Source organism: Macaca thibetana, chromosome 20 (assembly GCF_024542745.1).
Source record: "Macaca thibetana thibetana isolate TM-01 chromosome 20, ASM2454274v1, whole genome shotgun sequence".
Lineage (NCBI taxonomy): Eukaryota > Metazoa > Chordata > Mammalia > Primates > Cercopithecidae > Macaca > Macaca thibetana.
In genome coordinates, this window is record NC_065597.1 from 56,454,703 (window position 1) to 56,472,031 (window position 17,329).

General features: G+C 42.0%; 1 protein-coding gene across 2 annotated transcripts in view; it reads right to left on the reverse strand.

Moving 5' to 3' along the window:
• Nucleotides 1-15,010, reverse strand: part of ACSM5 (acyl-CoA synthetase medium chain family member 5) — a 31,284-nt gene extending 16,274 nt beyond the window's left edge. Inside the window, exons 1-6 of one of the 2 annotated variants that reach the window (XM_050772840.1) lie at nt 14,850-15,010; nt 12,866-13,084; nt 6,248-6,458; nt 5,079-5,289; nt 3,112-3,255; nt 477-630 (exon numbers count right to left, since the gene is read on the reverse strand). In XM_050772840.1, coding sequence (XP_050628797.1) covers nt 477-630; nt 3,112-3,255; nt 5,079-5,289; nt 6,248-6,458; nt 12,866-13,069 — 924 coding nt within the window. In that variant the 5' untranslated portion in view covers nt 13,070-13,084; nt 14,850-15,010. The remainder of the gene's footprint in view (nt 1-476; nt 631-3,111; nt 3,256-5,078; nt 5,290-6,247; nt 6,459-12,865; nt 13,085-14,849) is intronic. The other variant, XM_050772839.1, reaches the window with a different exon arrangement.
• Between the last annotated feature and the right edge of the window lie 2,319 nt (nt 15,011-17,329).

Here is a 17,329-nt window from a genome sequence, read left to right on the forward strand (position 1 = left end):
GATACGGGGGGCTGGAGAAAGGTGACCTGTGTCTTGACTGGGGGCACCAATCTCCTCCCTCCCTATAAGGAGACCCTGGGAGGCTGAGCAGGAGTCACCAGGACTCTCTAGTTGGGCCATGTTAAACACCATGGACAGTAGCATTTGGAGTTGAGGCACAGACTGATTTTGCCTAAGGGTTTGACAAATACCTAGGGTTTTGGCAGAGGCATAAGGAAGAAAGTGGTGGAGACAAGGGCACCCCATGCAGGAGAAATAGCAATGAAATGGTCTTAATCTAGGAATCTAGCTAGAGCATAGGCAGTGATGGAAGGGAACCAGGTGGTCAGGAACCAGATTATGGAAGGCCCGGGAGCCACACCAAAGAAGCCTTAAAGTCATTGATTCATGTGTTTTCTCCTGCAGCCTGAAATCTATATCCCACTCATCTGATTTATACCCAACACATATGGGGTGTTGTTGGTTTTTCCTCTTACATTCAGGATAACTTTGGCATCAACTCGGGGCAGCTCATGCACAAAAATACAAGCTCCATTAGGCCAGGCAGAGAAGAGAGTCCAGGCTGCCTTCACCCAGCCAGTGTCAGTCGTGTTCCAGAAGATGTCCGATTCGGTCAAGGCCACCCACCGTCTGCCAAAAATTAGAGAACGTCAGCACCCTTGGCGATGACTCTACCTTTAAGAAGGATTGTATTATCTATATCACCCCATTTGGAGCCCTGCTCAGTGGGTACTCATTTATACTTGTGAAACCTGAACAAGAACCATCAAGTCAACTATTGTCTCAACAAGCATTTATTGAGCATCTTCCATGTACCTCTGCCCTAGACTAAGAATACAGAAGCAAAAAGAGTTTCCAGAAAGTTCACAGTCCAGTGGATGTGATCTATAAGGGAAAAAGTTAACCTCAGTACTCTGTGCTAAGGTCACTTTACTTAGGCAACATTTATTTAGCACTTAGTCTGGGTTAGCACTAGGGATATAGAAATGAACAATTCGTCTTGCTTTAGGGCCTTAGAGTTTAGGAAGTATAAATATCTAGGAAGCCGCTGGAAAGCATGTTTTAACAGAGCTAAACACAAAGCCTTGTGCAATTACAGAGAATAGGCACCTAATCCAGAGCAATGTTGGAGATGAGTTTCTGAGAAATGCTCTGGTAGAGGAGATGACACTTGAGTTAGACATAAACAATGCATAGGGATTATATAGGTGAGGCAGAGAAGCAGGAGCATCCCAGGAATGGGAAACAGTGTCTGCAAACATGCAAGACAGAAAAGCAGTCATGCACTTGAATCCTGGGACACAGGCACTCCTGGTTCTCCCCCTTTCATTGGCTGTTCCCTTCTCAGTCTCCTCTGCTGAGCCCTCCTGGTCTCCCCTTCAGTGCAGAAATGCCTCAGGCACTCAGTCCTGAGACCCATTCTCTTTTCAGTTTATATTACACTTTGCTGATCTCATCCCATCTCATGGTATGAAATACCATCTTTACACTGATAAGTTCAGCATGAATCTTTCTCTCTAACTTCAGACGTGTATATCCAAATGCCCACTCAACATCTCCACTTTTAACAAGGCGATGGAGATGTCTAAGAAGACTCTCAAATTGACAACTCTATAAACAAACTCTGTTTTCTTCCCACTAGACAGCTCATCCCACAGTTCTTCCCCCATCATTTAGCGCTTCCGGTTGTTCAGGCCATTCTTCTTAGAGCCATCCTTGACTCCTCCTTCTTATTCCACACTGACTCTGTCAGCAAGTCTTATTGGGTCTAGGTTGAAAACACATTCAGAATCTCATCTCTTCTCCCACTTCTCCCCGGGCAAGCTACCATGCTTGCCTCTTAATGCACTAGTCATCTTCTTTAGCTGTTTCCTCTACAGTTTCATTGTGAACCCAACATCCTGAGTGAGCCTTTAAAAAACATATTAGATTACGTCACTCCTCTGCTCAAAATATCCAATGCTTCTCAAAAAAAATTAAACATAGAATTACCATGTGATCCAGCAATTTCATTTCTGCATGTATACCCAAAAGAAGTAAAAGCAGAGACTCTAACAGATACTCGTATGCCAGTGTTTATAGCAACATTATTGACAACAGCCAAAATGTGGAAGCTACCCAAGTGTCTATCAACAGGTGAATGGATTATTTAAAATGTGGTCGAGGCCAGGCGCAGTGGCTCATGCCTATAATCCCAGCACTTTGAGAGGCCGAGGCGGGAGGATCACGAGGTCAGGAGTTCGAGACGAGGTTGGCCAACATGGTGAAAACCCACCTCTACTAAAAATACAAAAATTAGACGGGTGTGATGGCAGGCACCTGTAATCCCAGCTACCTGGGAGGCTGAGGCAGGAGAATCGCTTGAAACTGGACGGCAGAGGTTGCAGTGAGCGGAGATTGCACCACTGCACTCCAGCCTAGGCAAAAGAGAAAAACTCTGTCTCAAAAAAATAAAAATAAAATAAAATAATAAAAACAAATAAAATGTGGTCTATCCATACAATGGAATATTTTTCAGTCTTAAAAGGGAGGGAAATTTTGACACATGCCACAACATGGATGAAACTTGAGGACATTATGCTAAGTGAAAGAAGCCAAATTGCAAAACAAAAGGACAGACTGCATGATGCCAATCATACGAAATACCTGGAGTATCAAATTCACGGAGATGAAAAGTAAAATAGAGATTACCAGGGGTGAGGGGAGAGGGTAACGGGGCATTATTGGGCAATGGGGGCATAGTTCTCATTTGGAAAGATAAAGTAAATTCTGGAAATGGATGGTGATCATGGTTGCACAACAGTGTGAATGTATTTAATGACATTAAACTATACACTTAAAATGGTTAAAAGGGTAGATTTATAATATATGTATGTATATGTTTATGTATGTATATGTGTGTGTGTATATATATATGGCTACGATTTAAAAAGAAACCTCCAGTGGCTTTTCACCTCACTCAGAGTAAAATCCAGAATCATCAAGATCCTTCCTGAGCTGCTCCTATTGGCTCTTTGACCTCAGCTCCTGACATCTTTCCCCTCACGCCACTCCCTCCAGACCACTCGCCACTTTCTGTTCTTGGATCCTCTAGACAAGCTGCTCTGGTACCTTCCGCTGGCCACAAAACCCAGTCCGTAGCTGCTCTGGGAGTGCTCGACCATCTTGGGGGCCCCGGTGGTTCCGCTGGTGAAGTAGATGGCCAGCGGGTCTCCACTCTTTGTCCTCAGGCAGTTGTGCTCTGTAGGTGCCTCCCTGTAAAACATAAAAACACTAGGTGGCGCTACCATAGTAAAAACAGTTAGTAGCACTGGTAATATGTATAACAACAATATGACTATCGTTTCACAAACATCACGTGTGAGGTGCTGTGCTGAAAGCTCTGGCTTGGGTAACCTGCAATCACCTCATAGGGTAGGTACTATCATTATAACCCTTTTGCAGACAAGGAAACTGAGGCTCAAATGGTTAAATAACTCACTCAAAAGAGCCCATGCTTTCTTACCAAAGTATGAGGACTTTCTGGTAGAACACACACATGTCCGTGTCTATAATTCTGCACATTTAGGCACAGCTTCCACCCCCACCGCAATTTCTAATAATTTAGAACTGTTTTCTAAAGGTTTCCCCCAGTATGGGGTTTTGAGATCTGGGTAATTCCCAAAGTTCTGAGATCTGGATGACCAGCTAATCCACTGGCTCTCATCCCTGGCTGCAACGTGAAGTCCCCTGGTAAATTTTTGGAAGAAACTTGTCTATCCACTCTGAACAAAATAAAATCGGAATCTTTGATGTTTTCTTAAATGCTTCTCAGTAATTCTAGTAACAACCAAAATTGAGAACCACTGATCTAGGCCCACCTGACAGCTCTTCAAAACTATATGGGCTGATTTTTTTTTTTTTTTTTTTGAGACAGTGTTTTGCTCTTGTTGCCCAGGCTAGAGTGCAATGGCGAAATCTTGGCTCACTGCAACCTCCATCTCCTGGGTTCAAGTGATTCTCCTGCCTCAGCCTCCCGAGTAGCTGGGATTATAGGCATGCACCACCACGCCCAGCTAATTTTGTATTTTTAGTAGAGAAGGGGTTTCTCCATGTTGATCAGGCTGGTCTCAAACTCCTGACCTCAGGTGATCCACCTGCCCCGGCCTCCAAAAGTGCTGGGATTATGGGCGTGAGCCATGGCGCCCAGGACTATGGGCTGATTTTTTAAAAAAAGATCTCAAGGGCTCTTGCTCATCTATGTCTGGTTAAGTAGGTCAGATGTGAGGCCTTGTCATCTGTATTCAAAACAGCATCCAGGTGAATCTGATGCAGCTGGTCTGTGGGGTGAGCATTCGTGACTCAATTGTTCAGGCCCCTGAGAGGCCCCTTTTGGGTTCTGGCTTCCAATCAGGACAAAGTCTCAAATTCTAAGAAGGGTTTCCACCAGGTCCTTGCTCTAAGGCAGATAGGGTCTCGGCTCTGCCCAATCCTGACTTAACTACTTTTTAGCACCTTGGGCAAGTCACTTTAGTTTTCCAAGCCTCAGTTTCCTCATCTGTAAAACTGGGTTGAAGGGCACATCATCATGTCCTTTTCAGGAATTAAATAAGATGATGTCTTATCCATTATGGTGTTCTGAACACCAAACACAATGCTTGTCACGAAATAGATGTTCATTAAACCTTTGCTACATGAATGAATGAAGGTGAAGGCTTACATAGCACAGTATCTAGGAATACGCTAAGTACCCAATACACGGCCATAAGTTGATTATTAATTGACCACCTGCTATGTACTAAATGCACCATATAGGTTATTTCATGTACTCTGAACGGTAGCTCTAATAACCACTACCGCCATTATAGAAGCAAATGAAGCACAGAAAAGCTGCTGACAAATCCAGCACTGACTGAATGAGCGACCTTGAACATTAAGGTGGTGACCAGGATTATGCTCAGGTCAGTCTGGCTGCCAAGGGGAGTGTTGCACTCTGATTCACTCTCTGTGTGTGAAATCAGCAACGCATTTCATCTTTTGTTGCTTAAAGGGGAAGTGATTTCATTTTTCTGCTGTTCTCCTGGAGAACCCCAATTCACCGGAGGAGTTCCCTGAAGTTCAACCAGCCTGGCCGACTGTCGCTGTCTGACACCAGCAGCTTGGTCTGGAGGGAGGGGCATTCAGCACTGATGGCATCCACCCTTGGAGCTAGGGAGTCACTGGTGATAATGGACTTGGCCCTGGACGCCTGCAGCCGGTACTTGAGGTCCTTCTCCGTCAGCTGAGTGACACCCGGAATCATGACAACCCCTGGCATAAAACAGAAGTGGATGTTGACTGGATAGCAGGGAAGGTCTTGGGTATAGAGGTAAGAGATGAGGGCAGGAAGGGGCTGGGGAGGGTTGGAATGCCTGAGCTGGAAGAGGTAACAATAATAACAGCAGCCTAAAAACCCTAGCCTTCTGAATAAGTGCGTGATCACTCATTCACTCAGCATCAGCGGAGGCTTGCTAGGCTCACTGCGGCCTCTTTCCTCCTCTGTTTCTCTGCTGAAGGAACCATTCTAAGAAGGTAATGTTTCACTGCCCTGGACATTCGTGACAACAGGAGGAGCTGTCCCCCTAACCTCCTGCAAGGGATAATATCACTAGTTCTTTTATTTCCTCTTTATCTGCCTTCCTTTGGCAGCTGGATAATGCTGTGATAATGAGAATCATAAAGTCTAAGAGTGAAACTAACATAGATTGGTTATAGGAGTCCCTCATCTATAACTGCGTTGTTCAGGTAAAATTCTAGCAACTAAAGCAAGGCTCCCAAACCACGACCAGCAGAAAATAAGCTTGATTTGTCCCAGTCAGGACTTTTTAAAATGACAGATGCCAACATTAAAAGACAGGAGGATTTTTCATAAAAATCCAGAGTTTTCCATTACAAATCAGAAGTTCTGATAACACCGGTATTCATCCTGTCGTGGGAACATTTGGTTCGAGTTGAGAAGCAGCGACCCCATTTGATAAAGCATGTGATCTCCCGTTTGCCGCAGTCCTCACCACTCCCTACTGCCTTGCACTGACCTGCTTTTATCAATTACATCACTGTCTGGCCCCTATTATACAATCAGGTCTGTGACTGTTGGGCAAATAGGAAGTAAGCACAACTCCACATAGGGTTTATTTTCGCTCCATCTTCAAGACTCTGTGGACACCGCAAAGCTCTGGCAGGTTGTGTCTGACCCCAGCTAAAATTCCCAGCCGCCCTGCTTACTGACCTGTCCGCATGCAAGCCACACTGACCAGCCACCACTCCGGGAGCCGTGGGAGTACCAGCATCATTCTGTCCCCAGGCTGCAGGCCACATGCACCCCCCAGCACATTGGCTGCCTTCCTGGACTGCTTCCCCAGCTCCTCAAAGCTCCACTTGATCTCTGCTCCTGTGCCATTGACCCACCAGAAGGCAGGATTTGGGGGGCGGTGTCCAGCCTAGATGGTGGTGCAGGCAGAAAAAAAAATAGAAGTAATTTATTGAGAATTTTTGTTTGCTTGTTGCTGTTGTTTAATGTTTTATAGTAGTTCATGTAAAATTCACAGGGTTCCAAAAGCAAAGCAATATGGAAAGGCATGCATTGAAAAGGCTTGCTCCCTTCCTTGTACCTATCTGCCCTGTTTTCTACTTCCTCTGCCTCACTAAGTAACCAATTGTATTAGTTTTTTGCATATCCTTCCATAGTTTCTTTAGGCAAACACAAGCACATATATTTTTCCTACTATCTTTTTAATGCAAAAGGTAGCACGTGATTTACGCTGTTTTCTGTTTTTCCCTTTTTTATTGAAATATAATTCAGGTACCAGAAAAATCACCATTTTAAAGCACACAACTCACTGTTTCTTAATATATTCACAAGGTTGTGTAGCTATCACCATTCTCTAATTCCAGAACACTTTTGTTGCCCTATAAAGAAACACTGTACAAATTAGCAGTCCCTCCCCATTCCCTCCTCCTCCAGCTCCTGGCTACCACTTATCTGCTTTCTGTCTCTATGGATTTGCATCTTCTGGATATTTCATATGAATGGTATCATACAATATGTAGCTTTATGTCTGGTTTCTTTCACTTTGTACAATGCTTTCAATATTTATCTATGTCATATCATGAATTGGTATTACATTCTTTTGATGGCTGAATAATATTCCACTGTATGGATAGACCACATTTTGTTTATCCATTCATCAGTTGACAGACATTAGGGTTGGTTCTACTTTTTGTCTATTTTAAATAACATTGCTATGAGGATTTATGTACAAGTTTTTGTGTGAGCACATGTTTTCTATTGTCTTGGATATGTACCTAGGAGTACAATTCCTGGGTCAGTACTGTAATAACTCTATGTTAACTTTTGGAGGAACTGCCAAACTGTTTTCCATAGCACCGCACCATTTTACGTTTCCATCCAGGCATGTTGGAGGGTTCTAATTCTCTGCATCATCTCCAACACTTGTTATTGTGCCTTTTTTTTTTTTTTTGCCATGCCACTGTTTATGAAGTGGTATCTCCTTGTAGCTAGAATTTGCATTTCCCTAGTGAATAAAGATGTCAAGCATCTTTTCATGTGTCTATTGGCCATGTGTTTATATTCCTTAAGAAAATGTCTATTCAGATTCTTAGCCCATACTTTAATTGGGTTATTTGTCTTTTTCACCGTTGAGTTTGAGTTCTTTAAGTGTGGTAGATACTAGACCCTTACCCAATATGTGATTTTTCAGATATTTTCTCCTATTCTGTGAGCTGTCTCTTTACTTTCATATACAAATACTATTAATTTTCATGAAGTCTAATTAATCTATTTTTTCTTTTGTTGCTTTTGCTTTAGAAACCGTTGCCTAATCAGAGGTCACAAAGATACACTCCTATGTTTTCTTCTAAAAATTTTCTTATACTTTTTGTTTCTTCATTTAGGTCTTTGATACATTTTGAGCTAATTTTTGTATTTAATGTCAGGTAAGAGACTCAATTAATTCTTTAGCATGTGAACACCCAGTTGTGCCAGCATCATTAGTTGGAAAGACAATTATTTCATCCATTTAATTGTCTCGGTACCCTTGTTGAAAATCAATTGATCGTAGATTTGTGGATTTATTTCTAGACTCTGAATTAATACCTATTTATCCAAGTCTATCTTTATGCTAGTGCCACACTGTCTTGGTTACTGTAACTTTTCAGTAGATTTGAAATAGAAAAGTGTTAGTCTTTTTTTTTTTTTTTTTTCCCAAGATTGTTTTGGTCCCTGTGGGTCCCTTGCATTTCCATAGGAGTTTTTGAATCAGCTTGTCTATTTCTGTAAACAAGTCTCCTAGGATTTTGATAAAGTTTACATTAAATGTGCAGCTCAATTGGGGGTGTATTTTCATTTTAACAATATTAATTCCTTTAATCCATGAGCATGGGGTGTATTTCTATTTGTTTGTATCTTTTCCAGTTTATTTCAGTAATGTTTTGTCATATTCCGTGTACAAGCCTTATACTTCTTTGGTTAAATTTACTTATATGTATTTCATTCTTTTTGATGCTATTAGTAAATAAAATTATTTCTTAACTTCATTTTTTATTGCTCCTTACTCAAGTATTGAATATTAAGTTATCTGCTCTTAAAATACAATGACGAAGCAGGGATTCCATAATAGTCACAGAGATATCCATTCAAACAATGGATTAAAATAAAAGGAAAACAATGAGTCACCAATCCCAAGCAACTCTGAATCCAACTGAGAAAACTCTATTATGTTTCAAAGCCCTTAATCCTCTGTGGTTGTGGCTTTGCTTTCTAGTTGCTCAGCTCCACCCTCTGGGCTCCCAATTCCACATTCTTGGCTAACAACTCTGCCCTAAACAATCTTTTCTTTTTCAAGAAGGGTGACACATGTTTGCAGCTAAGTAGCTTTAACCATCTGCTTCCTGCCTGTAGAATTTGGGGAGTCCAACAGCCTTCTTTTATATTTTCCTGCTGTCTGTCCAGTACAAGATGGCAGTGTTTCTGCTGATATAACATTCTCAAGAAACTAATGGTTCTCTCATGTATGTCTCAGTGATTCATCCCATTAGAGAAGTAGCTCCTCCACAGATCTTTTCCACATAATTCCATCTCTATTGCTGGTTTCTGCCTCCATGACTGAAGGAACTCAGGAGCCCCATGTCTAATCTCTTTAAAAAGTTCTCTGTGACTTTTTGATACTTGAATTGCTGGCAAAAGATTGTCCAACCACACTCTTGGATTTCCCTTTGCAGCATACTTTTCTGACAGTGAATATCCTAACTTTAATGTCTTTTATAATATAAGAAGGCTGAGAATTGTTCAAACCACCAAGTTCTGGCTCTGTTTTTGCTTAACAATTCTTTCCTCTATCTCTTTCTTTCCTTTAGCGTTGTAATATAACCAGCGAGAAGAAATCAGGCCACATCTTCAACACTTGGCTGGGAAATCTTCTTAGCTAAATATCCAAGGTTATCCCTTATAAGTTCTTCTATCCATATGGCTCTAGGACGCTAGTCAGCCAAAATTTCTGCCACTATGTAATAAGGATCCACTTTCCTTCAGTTTCTGATATTACATTTTTCATTTCCTTCTGAGTTTTTATCATCTGTGCCTTTAATGTTCATATTTCTACCAACAGTCTGTTCATGATTCATGATTCTTTAAAACAATACAAGTCTCATCTATCATGTTCCTCCTTTCTTTTTGAGGTCTCGCTCATTAATCATTAATATCTGCATTTCTACTAACAGTCTGCTCAAGGCAATCCAGGCTTTTTTCTGTGCTCCTCAAAATTCTTCAAGCCTCTACCCATCACCTAATTCCAAACCTACTTGCACATCCTTTGGTATTTATTACAGCTCTCATTGCTACTCTTGGTGCCAAAATCTGTATTGGTTTCGAATAATCCTATCTATTGCTGCTGTAATAAATTACCAAAAACTTAGTTGCATAAAACAACACAAATATACAGCCTTATAGTTCTGGAGATAAAAAGTTCCAAATCAGTCTTGGTGGACTAACATCAAGATATCAGAAGAATTGTTTTCCTACTGGATGCTTTAGTGGAGAACCTGTGTCCTTGCATTTTCTAGTTTTTAGAGGCAATTCACATCCCTTGGATCATGGCCCCACATCACTCCCACCTCTGTTTTCATTGTCACATCTCCTTCTCTGACTCTGACCCTCCTTCCTTCTCATAGGGTACCTTATGATTATATTGGGCTCATCCAGATAATCCAGAATAATCTCATCATATGAATATCTTTAGTTATAATAATGTTTGCAAGGTCTCTTTTGCCGTGTAAGATAACATACTCACAGGTTTCAGGGATTAAGATGTAAAAATCTTGGGGAAGGGGTGCATTATTTTGATAACCATAGCCATGCTATTTCAAGTTTCTTTGAGCATCTTGTAAATTTTTGTTAAAAACTATACATTTAAAATTACATCATTTGATTACTCAGGAAATCAGATCCCTCCTCCCCATCCATTCCCTGCAACTTCCCAGAGTTTGATTTGTTGTTGCTGATTGTTGTTGTTTGTTTAGTGACTTTTGTGAACCATTTCTGTGAAGTGTGCATTATTTGTTCTATGTGGCCACTGAGATCTCTACTTGGTTAGCTTAGTAGTCATCTTATGATTAGACAGAAATTTCTTTAAATGCCTGAAACCAATAAATCTCCCAGTCTTTGGGTGGGTGTTGAGGCACACCTTTAGCATTCAGCCAGGCAATTAACAATCCTGCCTCAGTCTTAATTTCCTGCATGCTCAAACTCTCAGTCTGCCAGAAGTGAGAGCTTAGAGTTTCCTCAGATCTTTCCTAAGCATGTGCAAAGCCCTGGGAAAGAACACAGCCTTACTTAGGTGTGTTGATTTCTAGATTTCCAGGAATATAATATAATTTTTAAAGCTCCCATAGACATTAGATCCTCCAGCTTTTCTTTTTTCACTCTTTGGTGAGTCTATTGTTTGTCCCGCTGGTATCCATCACCTTAGGGAACAATGAAGCTATAATATTTGTCTGTAATTGTTTTGGACAAAAATCCCCAGGGAAAAGGCTTTTCTCATTGGTTGAGCCTCAAGTTGATTCAAATACAGTTTTACAAGTAGGGTCTTCTAAAGAACCAATGGGCAGCTCAAATAATAACAGTTCTTCCTAAGTGAAGCTTTGAAAAAACTCCAACTCCATTCTGTCCCCTCTAATGGTTGCCATGATGCACAAGAAATGGGGGCTGTTATTTTTCAAGGCTACCGCATAGCTGGAAAGTCCTTATTCTACCATTTTTTCCTCACCTAATCCTGCTTGCTTGTTTTTATCATTAGGAGAAGTCTTCTAAGGATGCCCCTAGTATTGCAAAAAGAACTTAGATTTTTGTAGGCCATCAGGAATGGAGCATCCTGGCTTCATCTCTTACATGCACTTCTCATTTAATTCTCACTATTACTCTAAGTAGCATATGGTACGACTATCATTGTACAGATGAGAAAGTTGAGATCTAAAGAACTTAGGGCACTTGTCCAAGGTCACACTTCAAGTACATGGATGAACAATGTCTATCCGACTGCAAAGCCTGCTTTTAAGTCTCAGTCATCCTCATACCACCTTCATAAGTTTCACTATATCTGCTGACAGTTAATTTTACTGTATCTACTAACAATGCCATTTACATCATATTTTTTCTTTAAACAATCTCATGTTATAATTAACATGAATACAATTCTTTGAATTAAATTTTATATTTCTAGTTTTGTATTCTCCAGCTTTTCTTTTTTCACTTTTTGGTGAGTCTATTGTTTGTCCCTACTGTTATCCATCACCTTAGGCAACAACGAAGTTAAACATTTGTCTGTAATTGTTTTGGACAAAACCCCCAGGGAAAAGGCTTTTCTCATCAGTTAAGCTTCACATTTGTTGAAATACAGTTTTATAAGTAGGTCTTCCTCTTATAAATGAAAAGTTAATATCATGTAACACAAATAAAAAGTAACCATGAAATAGAGAGACTCAACAGAGACAGATATAAGGGAAAATAAAGAAGAAAGCAGATGCACAGAGACACACAAATAAATCAGGGTTCTCTAATTCAATTCTATGTATCTGTTATGATCTACAAAAAGCTTTGAGCCTGAGCCCTATTCTTTCCTTATTTTATTTTGTTTTGTCTTATTTTATTTTATTTTTTGAGATGGAGTCTCACTCTGTTGTCTAGGCTGGAGTGCAGTGGCATGATCTCAGCTCACTGCAACCTCTGCCTCCTGAGTTCAAGCAATTCTCATGCCTCAGCCTCCAAAGTAGCTGGGACTACAGGTGTGTGCCACCATGCCTGGCTAATTTTTATTTATTTATTTTATTTTTTTTATTTTTAGTAGAGCCAGAGTTTCACCATGTTGGTGAGGCTGGTCTTGAACTCCTGACCTCAGGTGATCTGCCCTTCCTGGCACCCCAAAGTGCTGGAATTACGGACGTGAGCCACCGCGCCCGGCCTTCTTTCCTTATTTAGAAGAGAAGCACATGACACTGAACAAGAGACATCAAAGAGTAGCAGCAAAACAAAACTTCCTCCTTCAGTTGATGAACAACTAGAAGGGAATCGGAAGGGACATAACTGTCTCACTGTGTGATTTGGGCTCAAGAATGCAGGACACTTCAGAGAAGGAACAAGCATGTCTAAGGCTCACAACACTGACTCAGATTTTTTTTCCTAAGTCTCAAATGCTAACAGTTTACATTTTAGAACCAGCAAAATTCCCAGGTCCAAATTTTCTCATCAACATGTCTTGGAGTCTTGAGTCTCATTGTGGTACCTGAGGGCAGCCTCAGATGCCCCAGGTGGACTCTAGGACAGAACAGGCTTCACCTCTTCCAGCCGATTCCACACATCCAGCACATCATGGGCAAAGTTGAAGTACTCAGGCACCGGCTGCCTTCCCAGGCTGATGGCTTCCCAGGTGGCCACGATCTTCTGAGGAACAGGTAGAGGTGTTGGCTGCCTGCGAGACCCACAGAATCCCCTGGAGTTCCTCAGTACCTGGAGGACCATATGTCTCAACCATGGTCTCATGTGGTCGCCTCCTGTCTGTCACCAAAGAAAGGAAAGAGGGCATTGTCATATATTTTGGACTTTGGGGACAACACGAGGTTAGGAGAAACCTGTGGTCAGTGCTGACGGTGACTGTGGTCTCTACTGACTTGTAGAACAAACTCTCCACCTTCAGTCTCAGTTCTTCTATGTGATGGTCATTTCTCTCCTCTGACCCCGAGATCCGTCCTTTTGACCTCTCACTGACTGTGGGCCTCTGGGTCTGAGGTCAGAAATCAGAGCCCACTTCTCAAGGTTCAGTACTTCAAAGGGAATCCCTCAAAAAGCCTTTGGCCAATCCTGAACTGACCTTACAAAGTTGAAGACAGCTCTAGGGCAGCACTGTCCAATAGAGATAGAATGTTAGCCACCTGTGCAATTTACAATGCTCTACTACTTCCTTTAAGAAAAGTAGAAACAGGTGAGATTTATTATAATAATACAGTTTATTTAACCAGATAGAGCCAAAGTATGACCATTTCAATGCATAGTCAATAGACGAATAAATTGGTAAAGAGATATTTTACATACTTTTACTTATTTTTTGTTTTTTTTGGTACTAAGTCCTCAAAATCTGATATAGATTTTACCCTTACAAACACGTGTCAATTTGGACTAACCACACTTCAAAGGCTCAAAAGCCACAAGTGGCTGCTGCATGGCATGATGTGCTTTTAGTGTCTTTTTAATTTTTAAAATTTTTAAAAATTAATTTTAGTTTCAAAATTTTTATTATTGTTATTTTTGAGACAGTCTCACTCTGTTGCCCAGGCTAGAGTATGGTGGTGCCATCACAGCTTACTGCAGCCTCGAACTGAAGCAGTCCTGCCACCCCAGCCTTCCTACAGCTGGAACTACAAGCACTAGCCACCACGTATGGCTAAATGTTTTAAAGGTTTTTTTGTAGAAACAGGATCTCACTGTGTTGCCCAGGCAGGGCTTGAACTCCTGGCCTCAAGTGATCCTCCCAACTCGGCCTCCCAAGTGCTGGGATTACAGATGTGAGCCACTGTGCCCAGCCCGGTTTTAGTGTCTTGCTACTCAAAGTGTGATCTGGGGACCAGCAGATGGGGCCCCACCCTACACCTGTAGAATTAGAATCTGCAAGTTAACAGGATGTTCAGATGTTAAAGTTAACATGTTAAAGTTTGAGAGACACTGGCCCGGGACCTGCATGTGACCTCAGTTTCAGTTTCCTTGCATTAAATTCCTCTTAGTAATAATAATAACAAAATATGGTAATAACAAAATGTAATAACAACCGACAAGAATAACGTGGCACAACAAGAAAAACCGTAACAGCTACAGTCTATCGAAGGCCTACTGTGTACCAAGCATTTTAAAAGTGCTTATAGGCATTATTTCATTAAATCTTTATAACAGCTCTATGCTGTAAATGTTATTTTCTCCATTTACAGATAAAGAAAGTGAGGCTTAAGGGGAAAAGTGACTTTCAGGTTTCACTTCCTGGAAAAACATAGGCCCCGGCCTCTGCAGTGACCACCAGGCCTAGGCCTGCGCCTCAGAGACTTCCTTTCTCTGACCCACCTCTCCTGCCCCTCACCTCTCCTGAACTCTGCCCCAATCCTTTCCTCAGTCTCCCACCCCTGGATTCCTCAGGCGCCTAAACAGCTGACAATTTAGAATCCCCAGGCCTCCTTCCCATTCCCGGACACCATTTCGGATGTCACTTCCTGATTTAATCGGCAAAGGCCTCAGAGGCAGCTGACACCTTCGGCTGAAAACTTTCTTTCCAAATTACCTTGCTCTTGAACCAAAGTAATGCAAAAGGTCTCTGTTTCCTGCTTCAGCTGAGCGGAGCAGACCTGAATGCCTGTAAACACTGGGCTCCCTCAGAAAACAGCCTCCCACAGGGAACTTCGGCCCCAAATGCAGCCAAGAGTGGGCAGAGCCAGAACCCAGCAGCTGACACAGTGGCTTTAACTGGTCAGGGTGCGCTGAGCCAGTGAAAGTGGCCTCCTGCCAAGTTTGCTCAGTACTCACAGTGGCTGGAAGATCAGACCTCAACTGTCATGCCTGGTGGGTGCACCGAAACTGGTGGATAGATTCCCTAAAAATTCAAGTTGCCATCTAATCAGAAAAAGCAACAAGAAGATTATGATGTTTTAACAGAAAAGGTACAACAGTGATAAAAATATAAGTCAGACTTTGTTTCTTTTCTGCTTAAAACCCTCCAATAGATACAGAGAGAACAGAGGAGTGGTTCCAGGGAACCCTAAGGCATCCCTTTGAAGTCATAGAATTGTTCTAAATTTGGATTGTGGTCATGACAGCACAACTCTGTAAATTTCCTGCAAAAAATAGTAATAATAATTGTACACTGCCAAAAGAAGTTTTTTGGGTGTTTGTTTGTTTGTTTGTTTGTTTGTTTTTTGAGACAGGCTCTTGTTCTGTCGCCCAGGCTGGAGTGCGATGGTGCAGTCTTGACTCACTGCAACCTCCACCTCCTGGGTTCAAGCGATCCTCCCACCTCAGCCTCCCGAGTAGCTGGGACGATAGGCATGCACTACCACGCCTGGCTAACTTTTGTATTTTTTTGGTAGAGATGCAGTTTCAACATGTTGACCAGGTTGGTCTCAATTCCTGACCTTAAGTGATCTGACCACTGTGGCCTCCCAAAGTGCTGGGATTATAGGTGTGAGCCACTGCACCTGGCACAAAGGTGGTTTTTTGAAAAAGCTTCCTACAGCTCCCTGTCTCACTCACAGTCCAAGCCAAAGTCCTGACAATTGCCAGGCGCGGTGGCTTATGCCTGTCATCCCAGCACTTTGGGAGGCCGAGGTGGGTGGATCACGAGGTCAGAAGATTGAGACCATCCTGGCTAATACAGTGAAACGCTGTCTCTATTAAAAATACAAAAATTAGCCGGGCGTGGTGGTGGGCACCTGTAGTCCCAGCTACTGGGGAAGCTGAGGCAGGAGAACGGCGTGAACCCGGGAGGCGGAGGTTGCAGTGAGCCGAGATCGCGCCACTGCACTCCAGCCAGAGACCCAGCAAGACTCCGTCTCAAAAAAACAAAAACAAACAAACAAACAAAAAGTCCTGTCAGTTGCCTACAGGGCCCCACAGGAATTCCTGCGAGTTTTTCTCCTCAAAGCCCCGTCTCACTCTGCTCCAGCCATACTAGGCTTTTGGTTGTTTGTTCTCTGAAGTTCCTTTTAAATTATTTTTAATTTTTGTGGGTACATAGTAGGTATATACATTCATGGGTTACATGAGATATTTTGATACAGGCATGCAGTGCGTTAGAACTACATCAGGGTAAATGGGGTGTCCATCACCTCAAACATTTATCCTTTGTGTTACAAACAATCCAATTATACAATTGTAGTTATTTTAAGTGTATGGTTAAATTATTCTTGATGATAGTCATCCTATTGTACTAGCAAATACTAGGCCTTATTTATTCATTCTTACTACTTTTTTGTACCCGTTCACCATCCCCCTTCTCCTCCAACTCCCTGCAACACTTTCCAGACTCTGGCAACCATCCTTCTATTGTCTCCATGAGTTCGTTTGTTTTCCTGTTTAGCTCCCACAAGTGAGAACAGAATGTTTGCTTTCTATGCCTGACTTGCTTCCCTTAATGTAATGACTTCCAGTTCCATCCATGTTGTTGCAATGACAGGGTTATGGGTGTCCTATGGAGAGGACGCTGAACCATTAACTGCCTTTCTTTGCAGTGATTCAAACATCACACCGGATTTTTATCCGTCACTGTGTGTTGTTCCCCTGTGACTCTGTCTCATTTCCTGGCCTGGCCAGTTTGGCTCATTTCCACGCAGGCAGCTCCTCTCCCTTGCTGCCAAGCTTGGCCACAGGGAACCATCTTCTGGGCCTTCAGTGTCCACTTGCTCAGCATTCAGTCCTCTACTGCAACCCAGGATACAACCTCATCTCTGAATCTCCAGCCAGATCTAAAGATACAATCTCTACCCTCAGTAGGGTGTCCGGACTGTTGGATATTATCTATTTTTCCGGCAGTCTAATCTCAATATCACTACTCTCCATCAGTACTTTTTAAAAGGATATATAATCATAAGACATGACAAAATAAAACTTTCTTTTTTTTTAAATTTATTTATTATTATTATACTTTAAGTTGTAGGGTACATGTGCATAACGTGCAGGTTTGTTACATATGTATACTTGTGCCATGCTGGTGTGCTGCACCCATCAACTCGTCATTTACATCAGGTATAACTCCCAATGCAATCCTTC